General features: G+C 40.6%; 1 protein-coding gene and 1 long non-coding RNA gene across 2 annotated transcripts; both read left to right on the top strand.

Annotated features, from left to right (window-relative positions):
- The first annotated feature begins 983 nt into the window (after positions 1-983).
- Positions 984-3,030, top strand: LOC118240783 (protein NDRG1-like). The gene is made up of 6 exons (XM_081720369.1): positions 984-1,236; positions 1,348-1,468; positions 1,907-1,969; positions 2,083-2,143; positions 2,497-2,583; positions 3,001-3,030. Exons 1-6 carry the CDS (start codon positions 1,173-1,175, stop codon positions 3,028-3,030), a joined length of 426 nt encoding a protein of 141 aa, XP_081576495.1. The 5' UTR covers positions 984-1,172.
- Positions 3,031-3,089: 59 nt separating this feature from the next.
- LOC145659258 (uncharacterized) lies at positions 3,090-4,073 on the top strand. Its single transcript, XR_014125259.1, has 3 exons — positions 3,090-3,148; positions 3,696-3,799; positions 3,905-4,073. It is a non-coding gene; the product is annotated as an uncharacterized LOC145659258 (long non-coding RNA).
- The last annotated feature ends 10,533 nt before the right edge of the window (positions 4,074-14,606 follow it).

The following is a 14,606-nucleotide window of genomic DNA, read 5'->3' as shown; positions in this document are numbered from 1 at the left end:
CACTTCAGCAGTTCAAAGGTTGGGAGACAATAGGGTGAATTAAACCTAACCATAGGTGGTGGATTACTACTGAATTTTACAGAACAAGGTACAGTGGAATGTTTAGTCTCTTAGGGATCATTTTGATGCATTTCAAACAGAGAAGGTCTGTCAGAAAAACAGCTGTAACATCCAAAACATACTTCATCAAGCATTAAAAAGTGGCATGGTGTTCTTGTCATATAGATTTTAGGGAATCTGTCATTAAACTGCTCAAAAGAATTTTAGTGATGTCATAATATTACTATTACAGGAGAGCTGCAAATATTCTAAATTGGAACTGCACAGCCTAATATCCAAATAAGTCTGTACTGAATCTCTGTGACCAAAAGGAAACGACCCTTACAGTGGCACCAGCAATGCAGACGGTATTCAGACAGGGAATCGATTTAGCGAGGAATATTTGCTCGTCAACTTTTGGGATAATGGCAAAAAGGGTAGGTTGGGCAAATGTTTTAAAAAGAGAATACTTGTTTAATACTACCTTACAACCAAGTTTTATCTAACTTTGTACTGAGAATTTTTGCTTCTTAACCCCCAGGCCCTCTATAACCCTCTATTGGAGGATGATGAAGAAACATCTGATGATGCCTTTTGTATGGACCCGTTGTGTCCGGTAAAATAAGGCTGTATTTTCATACATTGAGTACTGTTAATAGAATAAAGTCTATGGGATGGATCTTTTCACATCCAGAATGAAATGTTACCACTCCAAAATCTATTTTTCTCTGTGTTTTGTCTGAAGGATTTTAAGGGGGCATTTTGGGGTCAAGTTGTGGTAAGTAGCACTACCTTTTCACAGATGTTTCAATAGGCTAAAGCTTTTACCCATAAAGCATGTTTTCAAGCACTGTCATGTGTCTTCTGAGTCAAACATGATCTTTTGTAAACAAATTAACTTGGTTAATGATAAATAATAAATAAATGATTGACATTCCTCATGATAAGAGGCTCATTCCACAGAAGTAGTTCTAAGTGTGACAGAGTAATGTCCTGACACACAAAACCACTGCAGTGGAATCAGACCTCTTTTTAGAGGTTTTTCTTATACATCTAGACCTAGACCTTTATACTCCACCTGGGTCTTATAGGAGGACAATGTGGAGACCCCCTTTGGCACTGTATGCTGCACCATGGCAGGTATCCCCAGGGATAACCGACCGGTCATCCTCACCTACCATGACATCGGAATGAACCGTAAGACTCTGATACTGTTGCTTGTGGCATGTAGCTGATTGCTCTAAAGTCTAAAACTTAGCATAAGTGTCATTTATTGTGTTGTAATGACCCTGGAATGCATGTCTGCAGACAAAACTTGCTTCGACGTTCTTTTCTATGATGAGGACATGCAGGAAATCATGCGACACTTTGCCGTGTGTCAGGTCAACGCTCCTGGGCAACATGAGGGTGCCAGCACCTTCCCTGCAGGGTGAGCGTGAGTGCACCATATGCCACAATGTTCTTTCAGGGGCTGAAAGACATTCCAAGGTTAAATCTAATCTAAAATGTGACCTTCAGCTACCCCATACAATTTTTTCCAGAATGTATATTTATCAGAACCTACTCCATAGCCCTCCGTCTGCCCTCAGACCACTCCTTCCTGGCAGTCAGACAGGACGACTCTATGCCATGGTGTTGGTGCCCACCTAAACTAACATCTGGAGGCCCTGACTGTCAGCATGTCTAGCTGGCACCGGCTTGTCATGCACCAGGGTTTCTTTCATGAACGTTTTTCTTAGCGTTCATATGCTACATTGATGGCTGTGGCTCCCAGTACATCATAGCTAGGTTTAGCAGGTTCAAATCCTGAAGAATCAGTGGCGTCCCTTAGAATTATAACTCACTCAGTGCAATTTTTTTCCTGTAGATTCACATATCCCTCAATGGACAAGCTCTCCGAGACCCTCCCAATTGTGCTCAAGCATTTTAAGTGAGTGAACCAGATTAGCCATTTACTCTGAGATTAAACTGTCAATCCTTGTTCTAATCTGAAACCTTGCGCTTTAATGGTTTAAAGTTATGTACATTTTTTTCTCTCCACAGAATTAAGAGTGTTATTGGAATGGGTGTTGGAGCAGGAGCAAACATCCTCACACGGTTCGCTGTGAGTTGTAGCACTGTCTTTCTTCCCAATAGATTTTAACACAATGATCAAACAAGGATTACTCCTTGGTGAAATTCTTGCTTTGTAACAAAGTGTTGATACTTGCAGCATAATCCTAATCATTACACTGTCAAGATAGCTAGACATCAACTCTCCAGAATACTGACACTTCTCTATTGTTCCTCTGCTTGCACATGTAAACAAACCTTTTTCTAAGTGCAATGTAAAGTGCAAGAATGCCAAATATGGAGACTCTTAATTGCTCATTTAACTACAACAGTTTGACATATAGTAAGTAATTTTGCCCTGAAGGTTTATCTCCCTTTGACTGCTCATGCATAAATGTCTTGCAGTTGAAGTACCCAGACTTGGTTGAGGGCCTTGTCCTGATGAACATTAATGCTCAGGCAGAGGGCTGGGCAGACCGGGCAGCATCCAAGGTATCACAGTCTAATGCAATAGTAATTATCATTCTGTTAACACCCTGCTTAAACATCACGATCCCTGTATCTCTACAATTATGTCGTTTAGCTGGTCCCACCTAGCGTCCATGTCTATGGTTTCCCTGTCTCATGTCTTTTGTTTTGCTTTACTTCCTTGTTGTGGTTCTGTTCCTTAGTTTCATTTTCTCCGCTCCTTATTATTTGCACCTGTCTTGTTTAACTCTTATTACTTCATGTATTTAAACCGTCTTGTTCCCTGTGTCTTGGCTGTTCACTGAATCCATATAACTTTCAATGTGATAACAAATAGTTCTCAGCATATTACTCTTAGTTTTCTGCAGTTTCCAGTTAACCTTTCATGCCAATCATATGGTGACAATCGACCCTATATTTTTATTCTTTTGGGATCCTTAGAAAAGTGTCAAGCCTCTTTTAATAAAGTAATGTATTTGATCAAAGCTTATGTGTACTCCAGCCACTAAAGATCAACCCACACTTTCCACAGATTTCCAGCTGGGCCCTTGGTCCCCCCAGTGTTGTCATCTCCCACCTGTTCGGTCAGGTACGAAATAACGCCTAAAATGAAATGTATATTGTATGTATTATTGAGCAGTACTTGTCAACCCAGTCCTTGTGATACATCTGACATCCCACATTTTCCCTCTATCCCAGCTCCTGACAACATCATCCTAGCTCCTAAACCAAGCCATTAGGAAAATGAACACCTGGTACAGGTGTACTGGGCTGGGTTAGAATAAACATGTGGGCCATTTCATGTGTACTGTGGACTGGGTCACTAAACACTGAACTAGAATATTTAAAAGTTAAATGCCTTATTACTAAAGATGAGTGTTCCAAATGAGCTGTCCTGAATTTAGACTGTGTCCTTTTCGTAACTAAAGAACCAGATGCCTACATTATTGTCCATCAAAAGGTCAACAATGTTTTTTGTTTTTTTTACATATTCTTTTTATTATACATTTCTGTCTCGAGTGCCTGTGCAGACTGTGCATATAGAGGAAGAGACATTTAAATTCATATTCACATCAAGTTTTGATGTTTTGTGACTGATTGCGTCTTGGACTGACTCCTTTATGGAACCGTGGCAGGAGGAGATTAAGAAGAAGGCAGAATTTGTAAAGACCTTCCGTCACAACATCAGCAAAAGGATTAACCAGACCAACCTTCTGCATTTTATGAAGTCCTACAACAGGTATGACTGATATCTGCATTCTATGGAATCTTCTGAGCTCTCTGCTTCTAGACTTGTTTGTCATATGAACAGCTCCCAGTCTTATTAGATCTGATCAATTTTCAGCCGAAGTAAACTGAACATTAAGAGAACTTCTCTGGGTAGAAAGACTCTAAAGTAAGTGAGAAACTGTTTCTCTTTTATCCTTATTCCATGTTATTTTTTGATGTAAAATGCCCCTGTGCCACCACATGCCTGAAAGGTTTTGTTGCTGTAGGTGTCACACTCTTCTGGTGGTAGGAGATGACTCTCCTGTGGTGGATGCTGTGGTATGTACAGCTTGTTTTACATGCAGAAGTTTAAAAACAACATTCAAAATCCAACCCAGCATTCAAATCAAACTTCTATATGTACCTGGAAGCCTGCGTGCAAATGTTTGTGTTTTCCGTCGTAGGTTGACTGCAATTCCAAAATGAATCCCTCAAAGACAACCCTCCTCAAAGTTAGTGACCTTCAAACCTCAGCAAAGCAATACTTAAAATGTTATGTTTTGCTTTTTTTATTTGACTCTCATTATAAATGTAGAAGTCATTATATGTCACTGGGGGCTTATAAATCTAGAACTTTGTGATGAACTTGTGGTGAATAACATTGTCCTTCATGTTGTCCCTCATGAAGATGGCTGACTGTGGAGGTCTACCACAGCTTGATCAGGTCTGTCGTTACCCATTAAAATAATGCTCTTGCATTCAAACTGAGTGATGCACTGTGTAATCTATTGTGTCCTGTTCTTACCTTATAGCCTGGCAAGCTGGCAGAAGCCTTGAAATACTTCATTCAAGGACTGGGCTACAGTAAGTAAATACTGTAAACACACTGTCAAAAGGTTGAAATTAAAAATCGTTCAGCCTCTGCGCAATGTAAAACCCATAAATCCAGTTTAGAAAAGTTCAATACTGCCTGTTGTAGACCTTCAGGCTTTCACAACTATCTTTAAGTTATGCATGCTTTGTAAATGGTGCAGTTAAGTAGGGACCTTGAGCTATGTTACTTCACCTTGTCCTTCTGCTTATCTGCCTCTGACAGTGTCTTCTGCAGGCATGACACACCTGTCTCATTGGCACCCCGCCTTCTCCACCAGAATGGCATTCTTCCACCCCTGGGCCATCACTTCCATGGAAAGCACCTCCAAGCAACGCTGAAGATGAGGCTCTCCTACCCGCTGCTCCATCCCAGTGTTGTCATGCTCAGTTCGGCTCCATTTCAAATAAAAAATACTCTAAATTGAGGGACCATTGATGTGTTGGTGTTAGTGTTTGTGTGTCATTGTCCCAGTGAACTAATTTAGACTTGCACAAAAGGGAAAAAAAAAAACTAAACGATAAAAAGCTGTTTAAAATGTTTATACTTATCAGGCTCAGTGTTGTACCTTTATTTAGTAGCCATAAAAAAGTTGATGTATAGTACATCAATCAATGTATAACACTTTTAGTACTTAGTATATGAATCAATGTATAATATTTGGACTGCTTTAACACCAGTACAAAAGTTTAATATAATAAAGAAATAATGCACTGTGATTACGTGTGGCGGCCCGAGTGCCGTAGGGCGAGGGGCAGGACGCACAGACTCCACCGACTGGGACGAACATTTATTAACATAAATGACAGCGGCACTCACGTATTAGAAACAATAAACATGGACCTGAAACAAATGAAGTTAAACAAACATGATACACAAGAATACATCTAACATAAACACGTTACATTCAGACATTACACCGACAATGACCAACACCCTGTACACTTTAACACGGGTTTATATACATTGAGACGAACAAGGTGCAGGTGTGGTTACAAACACAGCCCTCCCACTGAACGTGGCAGGCCAAACCCCATGACTCAGGGGAGGCTAACATTCCGTGACATTATGCTTCATCTTGTAAAAGCTTTACATGACTGACAATTTCAGCTTTTTCAGAGGACCTATTTAATTCTTTCTTACATTGTACTTCTTTCCATTCCTAGTGTAATCTTGAAATAAATTCAACTTAATTTTAATGGAAGTCTTCATAATGTGTGTTTCAGGTTATGCAAATACTTTGGGAGTTGTTTAAATCAGTCAATCTACTGAATTCCCCACCAACAACAGTATGAATAATTAATTGTCATTTACATTTATAACTTTTAACATACTAGCAGCATGTGAGTTTCATGAATTTGTACTTCATTAACTATTTGTATCACATTATTTACATTACTGTTGTAATAGTAATAGTAAAAATTCAATGGTAATAGGGCACATTGATTTGACACAGTTCAATGGTATTAAGTACCCAGTGCTCTGCTTTGAAGAAGAAGAAGTACAACATTGAATTATTTTACTGCACTTGTACTGCATTTTTTCAATGTATTTACATCATTTTAGAGAATGCCATATTAAGGAATAAATAAATAAATAAAGTTTATTTACCTACTATTGTTCTTACGTCCACTGAAGTCCAAAATAATCTTTAAGGCTCTAGGTTACTTAATAGCAAATACATTTCTGTGGTATTCTGATTTATTTTCTACTTGAAAGACAGGGAATATTCTGATGTCTTTATTAGTAACTTTAATGCACCTAATGCACTCTTTTGGGGCACCCTAAAACTCTGACTAGTATTACGTGAGTAATCGCTCTAGAGCAGGGAATTGAAGATAACAGGATAATTGAGGAAAAAAGGGGAAATTTTGTTTTTTTTTTCTAAAATGAATGATGTAGCTAGTGATATGAAGCCCACCCAGCCTGTTTCACTATTTGGTATCTATAGGCCACCACGGCCCTACTCAGAATTTATTAAGGAATTTTCAGATTTCCTTTCTAATCTAGTCACTTTTGTAGAAAGAGCCATTATTTTTTGTGATTTCAATATTCACCTTGATAATGCCCAAGACCCTTTGAGATTGGCCTTTAGCTGTATATCAGAATCAATTGGTTTCATTCAATGTATAAGAGAACCCACACACTCTGATGGACATGCGCTTGACTTACTATTGACATACGGTGGACACGGAGAACATAGTCAGACTACCCCAGTCGGATGCCACCTCAGACCATTCCTTAATTTCATTTGAACTACATACAAGCCACAATATAATAACCTCGCCTCGCTATCATAGCAGACGCACGATCACATCAGCCACTGCATCCCCTGTAGATTCACACACTGTTCTTTATAAAGGCATCTCTCACAGTTTAGTTACATGTAACATTTTAGCTTTTAAGCATGTAGCCACCTTTCCATATTCTTTTCTAACCTTTAAAGGGAGATGTTTCTAGCATCACCTTTGACCACATTTCCATACTTTCAAATGCAATAAATTCTTTACAAGAGGTGGTCCCTGTTATTACTGAGGTAATAACATGCGTGTTTACAGGGAAAAGAGGCCTAACAGTGCATTGGACAGATTAATAACATAAAACATAAGGGAGTTTAGAGATTCTGTGTCCTTTCAGAATGACTTGCATACAGGGCTTCAGGCTTCAGTAAAGGATCCTGCGTAGGCTTTTGGTGGACCTCAGGGTAAGATATATGAACTCTCCACCAGGTTCAGGACCATATAGAAAAACAATCTTCTTTAGGACAAGGCTAATACAAATCTTCTCTTGGAATGTAGTGGTAATGGCTTCCAACTGGTGTGGGTATTGAATAGCAGTTTGCATATATTGACTACTGTGTGGTTCAGATGTAATGGTGGTGAATGCAAACACTAATATGTAAAGGAAGGTGGGGTGAATACATAACCACTTCTGAAAAGTGTATAAAAATATGGGTTCTCTGTTTGACAGTTAGACCTTCACGAAGGGTGCCTCAATAATGCTTGTTAAGGTTAACCGGCAATAAAGGATGGGACCAGCTATTCTCTTTAACTAATTCTGAAGGCTGACTCTTCATGTTATGTTTGAATGTTTAACTTTAAAACTAACTGACTGGGTATTTAGGAACGACATTACTTTCCAAACATCATTACTACTTTTCATCCCTTCTCATACCTTTCGGTTTCTACCCTTTATCATCTTTGTTAGCTGCACAGCAGGGGCAGGATATTGGTGGAATCCTGCAAGGCATTCCAGCACTCTCTTACAAAACTATTAAAACTGTTTTTTGCCATATCCATATAAGATATCTCAAATGTGTATAGAATGTAGGTAAGCAATTCTGCTTCCTCCATGGTGCAAATTTGGTATAGATTGAATAACCCTATTTATAATCTTCAGTAGCATATAAGAAATCCAGATCCTCAAATAGCCACATTAGAAATTGTAATTTGGTACAATTTTAAATGCTTGTCTATCACAGGGTAGACTTAGATTGAGACACCATGTTTGACAATTGTATTCGAAACCACCATACCTAGTAAAATTTACTGGGCTCAACCAACCCTTGTAATTGCACATCTTCCTACATCTCACAAGGGACAACTTTCTGGAGGGACATTACTTCACATAATGTCATTCCTTTAATCTAGCATCTTAAACACTGATGATGGGTTTACTCCAGCTACACAAGCTAATGCTAACACTTGCTAATGTCCTCTTTTCTCAGGCCTGATGTACTTCCTCCTTTCTAACAAAAGGCCGTTTAATCCTGTCAATGATTTGTGATACCCAGTTTGTTTTCTTTGTATCATCATTTTAAAATCAAGTGAAAATCTAAGACTTACAATAGTACACTTACATTGCTTTAGGTAGTTTGGTTAATCAGCCTTGGTTACTATCAAAGAGCTGCACATATGTAATCATGATGTCAGGACATCTCAAGGATTACACTATGAACCGGATGGACAAGTTGACTTGTGGAATTGATCACCTGCAAGTGGATATTACAGTAAACCTGGACTGCATGGATAACCGTTTGTGCTCTTCAGGACTATGACATCAGCCCCAGCCTGAAGACCAAGGGGGGAAATTTAGGTACCATGCCAATCCAGCAGATAGCAGCACCATCATCACCGCATTGAGCAAACTTGCATCAAATGGAAGAAAGAGGGTGTGCCTAAAAGCAGGTGGAATTCAGGTGTCTTAAATACCCTGATCAACAGACCTTTACACTCTCTCTGGTTTTTCCTCCATCAAGGTTAGACCTAAAAGAGGGGCTTTGTCATCTCTCTCTCAGATACTTTCTTCACTCAGCACCATGTGGACAGTTAACAGCAAACAGCTGAGAATCATATTTCTCCATTTAATTGATCCAAGAGATGGTGGAATCTAGACTAACGTCTTGTTACCACCCCGTCTAGGCTATGGCACCGTACCAAGGAAAAAGAATGATAAACGGCTAAAGGAATGGAACATGCAACTGTTAAAGAGTAACAGAAAGAAACATAAGCACAAATGGTAGACTCTTTTTAGTGTATTGTTGTATAATACAGAAGTTACAAATAAACACACTGGTGCAATTTCTTCTGAAGTGACCCAGGCCAAAACAATAAATAAGACACACACCAGCGAAAGAAAATTGAGGTCCAAGCAGGGAAAAGAAGGTCATACACACAAATGATACAATTACAAACAAGCCAAAACCGACTGCTGAACTAGCTGCCACTGCCGCCACCCCCGCTGCCGCCGCTGCCTCACTGCCTCCAACAGCCCCACTGCCTCCCTCCTCTTCTGCCTTCGGGAGGGGCCTTTATATAGGAGTGGCCAGGAGTGGCCAGCAGGCAGGTAGACCTGGGGAGGAACAGAGCAGAGTCAAGTTCAGAAAAGGTGAGGAAACCTGGCACCGGATCTGGATTCTGAGATACACCTAGAGAAAGGAAACACATACACACACGCTTACAGACAGAAATCTGATCAACATTACCACAGCAACAGGTTCACCAAATTTCTTCAAGCAAGCTTGCAAATGCGGTCAGTTCCCTCCTGTTAAACTGCGGATGGAACTCATATTCCCAGCATACCTTGACGACGTCACATTTTATCAACAAGAAACCAGGGGTGGAAATTCCCTCCTAATTGTAGACAAACTGAGTGAGGATGACCAACTGAGATAATCACCAAAAATCATCAACATGTGAGACTTTTACATCTGGGCATAGTTTATAGTCGGGCATATCTGGGCAAAAGTATATAGGTTACATTTAGCTGATGCTTTTATCCAAAGCAACTGAGTACAACTTGAGCAATTGAGGGCCTTGCTCCGATGCCCAACAGTGGACCTTGATCCAACAACCTTCTGATTATAACTCAAGTAACTCAAGTAACAGCTGCCACTGCTTGAATTAAACAGTAAAGTTTAATCAAGATCCTAGTACTTTCTTGAAAGTATTTGGGCTTGGTGTACATACCATTTTGTTTGGATAATCTTAAGTAATATTTGTACAGACTGGAAGTTCTTTTTCCTCTTTGCATACAATCTCTCTATGTCTTGCTTTTTACTAGCAAACATAGGTATCATCATGTCACTTCAATAGGCACAGACACATTGACCTTATTGTTCAGTTAGTAAACCTGCCATTACCCTTTGTTCTAACATCACGTGAGAACAAGCCAGCTGAGCTCATTAACATACAGTCACATTGCTGTTTAAATTCTGCACCATTTTATTGCTGGCACAATAGCATGTCCGCCTCCTTCTCGCTCTCGCGAGCGTGTACCGACCTGCATGAAAGCATTCGCTCTCCTCTCCTTTTACACACTCACACACATAAACACATGCTCGCTATATTTTAGCTTGTTTTTCTGTAAATATACAGATTGTTTATGCTATTGTTTGTGATTTAGAGTAGTTGCGTTAATAAATTTATCATTTATTCTCACCAAGTTGTCTGTCTTGATATCATTCAGATTGTGCTTGTTGCCAATATCCTCAAACAAATGACTGTAATTTAAATCTTTCAGGGATCAAATCATTAATGTTACTTTCTTTGTTAAAAATGAAAGATTGTGATTTCAATATTTGAGATGATTTAATGGGACTGATTAGTGTGTCAAACCACTACAGTGGGCCTGTCCCTCTTGCTGGGCGCCCAGCGCACTGTGACAGCATGACTTTAAACTTAGCAAACAGGAACTGTTTGGATTGCTTCAACCACAGTGGCAACAAGACTAAAGAGATGTGAGGAGGCTTCTGAAATAAGCTTCTCACTTTATTCAACATGAATTGGCATTTCATTTTCGTTTTCATCATTTGATGTAAGTTATTTTCTATGCAATACTACAATATATACATTGTTAGTTTTTTTTTTTTTTTTCATATGTAGCATTTTTTAATTCCTTAGCAGAAACAAGAATTCTTGTGTTCCAGTAACAGTGGTGCTGGGTTGTATATGCAGGCACTGAGAAATGGAATTGGTCACAGAGGCAGTTAACTCTTCAGAGTGGAGCATCTGTCAACATCTGAAATATAAACAACATAAGAAATACTGGTGCTGTGAGCGTGTAACAGCATTCAATTACTGCACGATTATGGCATATGCCAACAATACAAACAAGAAAGTGACAGTAACTGATAACCCAGCTCAGACTCTCTTTACTGTCACTGTGAGGGATCTACAGGAGAGAAACACTGGAGCATATTGGTGTGCAGTGGAGATTTCAGGAATATTTCAACCAGATGTCAAAACACAGCTATATATCACTGTGAAATCAGGTATTACAAATTCTTTATGAATATTGAATATTCAGTTTAGTGACATTTCTCATATTGCATATATTTCATCCATACATATTCATACAAAAGTGCCTTTCTTTGTTTCCAGCTCCTGCTGTGTCTGTGACCAAGAGCAGAGTGAGTGGAGAGGAGGGGAGCAGCGTCAGTGTCCAGTGTCTCTACAGCGCTGCATATAAGAAAGAGGCAAAGAAGTGGTGCAGATCTATAGACTGGACCTGCTACACAGTGGGGAGGACCAACAAATCCCAGAATTCAGCAGTGCAGATCAGTGATGATGGGAAAGGCACCTTCACGGTGTTGATGACTGGACTGAAGAAGACTGATGCTGGCTGGTACTGGTGCTCCACGGGAGGTCTAGAAGTTCCTGTTCACTTTGACGTCACTGATGCACTTGCAGGTATATTGTTTTGTATCTAATCAATTAAATGGTGTAAAAATTATTAATGTTGTTTAACCTTTAAAAGATGACAACAGTGATTAAAGAAAGAAAAAAAACTATGCATAGGGTGCCTTTTTAGATTTGGTTATGTCACGTTGCAGCCCCGCCCCTCCTCAAACGTCTTGGTGTGTACGTGTGTGTGTTCGTCCATGTCGCCGCGCCTTTTCGTGTCGTCCACCTGTTCTGTATTATGTGTAATCCTCGTGTGTGTGTATATATGTCTCTTGTGTTGTAGTACGTGTTGTTGGTGTTTGAACGGTGTTTAGTGAGGTGTGCGGTGTTAGATGTGTCATCTGTGTTAAATAAAAATGTGTGTTTGAACGTGCCCCTACTCCACATACTGTTAGCCTCGAATCATCACAGAAACACCAACCAAAGAAGGATGCCTGGGAAGGGCAAGAAGAAGGAGAAGAAGGGGAAAAGACGCACTTCCCCAAATAGTGCCTGCAATCCCTCCGTGCTCTTGGGTACCCTCCTGACTCCTGCTGCAGAAGAGCGTGGTCTGGGGGCAGAGGTGGAGGAGTCACACGGGATTACGTCTGACCATAATGACTGGTATAACTATTTCCAGTCCTCGGAGTCGGACACCGCGGACTTTTCCTGTACCAGGGTGAGGCCATCACTCATCCTGTCTTCGCTCCATGGGATCACAACAGAGCAGGGACCTGCTGGGTACTACGGAGACCTACCTATTTATGAGGACAGGTACTTGGAGGTGGAATCTGCAGAGTCCTACATGGACCTTACAGAGGGATATGCGGAGTATGGCGAGCGAGGGGAGTGCCGTAACGTCACCCTAGAGTCAGACTTGGGGTCGGATCGTGAGGAGGACCCGTCGATGGAGGTGGAGGAGGTACCTCAGGGGAATCTAGGCGCTCTGGAGCCAGCAAGCAGCCCTGGGTGACTGGTGGAGAGATGGCATCATCAACAGAGGAGGACATTCCTCCCCTTAAGGCGAGGACCTATGCCTAAGTCTCAGGGAGGTAAAAAGGGAGCGGCACCGAGGTCTGCTCTGCCGGGGTCTGGCAGGGTCACCAGGGTCTGCTCCGACAAGAGACCCTTCCTCCCAGGCTGGTTGGCATACCCCACTCTTCTCCAGACTGTTTAATTCGTGTAGTGTTGTGTCTGTTTCTGTCACCTCGTCTCTCCCCGTTACCATAAATGTGCCTGTCCCTTTGTTTTTCTCGGTGTGCATGTCAGTCCCTGTCAGTGTGTGCATTCTCGTGTCTGTTGTTGTGTTAGTCCCGGTGTTCCCCCCTGCGCTCCTGTTCGCAGTAGCTCGGGGCAGACTGCCCAGTCCTCTGGCCTCGCCGTTTGGCGTTGGTGTAAGGTCCGCAGCCCGTTAGGCTGGTGCGCCGGGAATTGCGCCCTCGATGGGGGATTCTGTCACGTTACAGCCCCGCCCCCTCCTTAAACGTCTTGGTGTACGCGTGTATGTGTTTGTCTGTGTTGCCATGCCCTTTCGTGTCATCTACCTGTTCTGTATTATGTGTAATCCTCGTGTGTGTGTATATATGTCTCTTGTGTTGTAGTACGTGTTGTTGGTGTTTGAAAGGTGTTTAGTGAGGTGTGCGGTGTTAGATGTGTCGTCTGTGTTAAGTAAAAATGTATGTTTGAACGTGCCCCGCATCCTGTTAGCCTCGAATCGTCACAGTGTACAAGTGTAAGAGAGTCAGTGAGTCAGGTTTACGTTTTCATATTTGGTCTCTGTTGTGCCCTGAATACAGGACTGAAAAATCTTCTCACTGATGCCAGAATGTGACACCAAGGTCAAGTTGCTGATTCTTTTCTCATAGTGACAACAGTGGTGACAGTGGCACCTGACAAAGAGAAAACCAGCATCAGAGAGACGACTCCAGGTACACCAACAAATATTGATCTTTAATTTGTTATTATGACACTAATGTACTGGCTCAACGGTCTAAGGCCAAAAGGATACAACATAAAGGAAAACACAGAGATGCAAGATTTGTAATATAATTAACCACTTTAACATTATATATTTTTAAAATCACAGACACAATATCGGGAGCATAACGTCAGGGTGGGCATAAGCCAACATAACAAATAAAACTAAACAACCTTCGGAAACTCTCTGCCTTCACAAAAAGAAAATCAAACAAACAAACAAAAAAATACAACATATCTTCCCTAACTCCCTAACTCAGTATAATCTCATAAGGCCCTACTAAAAGAACCTACTACAGAATATTTAGCACAATCTCATAAGGCCCTAATTAAAAGAAACCATTTATAAGACCTGCATCTACAGTGAACGCATGGAGTTTACTGCTCAAGACACCACCGGGCAACATCCAATATTATACTGACTGATTTTAAAGTACATTTTACAAAACACTAAGCACAACTTTCCCATTTAACAAGAACAGGCAGAGCAAAGCATGCTGTGCTTTCATAAGTGCACTGTGCACATGCCACATTTTCTTCAACAGTTATTTGTAAAACACTGCATGTGAAAATACAACGTACAATGACCACTGTTTGTACAAAGGAAAGGTCATTTTGGGAATTGCAGTTGTGACTATGAAGTTAATATTTTGCATATAAGAAATGTAAGAAAAAACTGGAATCTAATTAGTTTTTCAAAGAAACAGTCTGCAAACATCTTTTCCTTTCTTTTATATGTTGTTTGCTTTTCTGTAAATATCTGCAAATTAATTTCCACAATATCCAACACCAGTGATGCTGGTTTCAGTGGGTGTATGTTTATCTTT

Source organism: Electrophorus electricus, chromosome 9, assembly GCF_041902795.1.
Source record: "Electrophorus electricus isolate QZ-2024a chromosome 9, ASM4190279v1, whole genome shotgun sequence".
In the NCBI taxonomy this organism is placed as follows: domain Eukaryota; kingdom Metazoa; phylum Chordata; class Actinopteri; order Gymnotiformes; family Gymnotidae; genus Electrophorus; species Electrophorus electricus.
This window is presented reverse-complemented; position numbering and strand designations above follow the sequence as displayed.

Bases quoted from the DNA above. Each gene is read 5' to 3' on its own strand.
- LOC118240783 (XM_081720369.1), top strand. From the start codon at position 1,173: ATGGCAGGTATCCCCAGGGATAACCGACCGGTCATCCTCACCTACCAT. The intron at 1,469-1,906 runs GTGAGCGTGAGT...TTTTTCCTGTAG, and splicing joins GCCAGCACCTTCCCTGCAGG to ATTCACATATCCCTCAATGG. The intron at 2,144-2,496 runs GTGAGTTGTAGC...AATGTCTTGCAG, and splicing joins ACATCCTCACACGGTTCGCT to TTGAAGTACCCAGACTTGGT.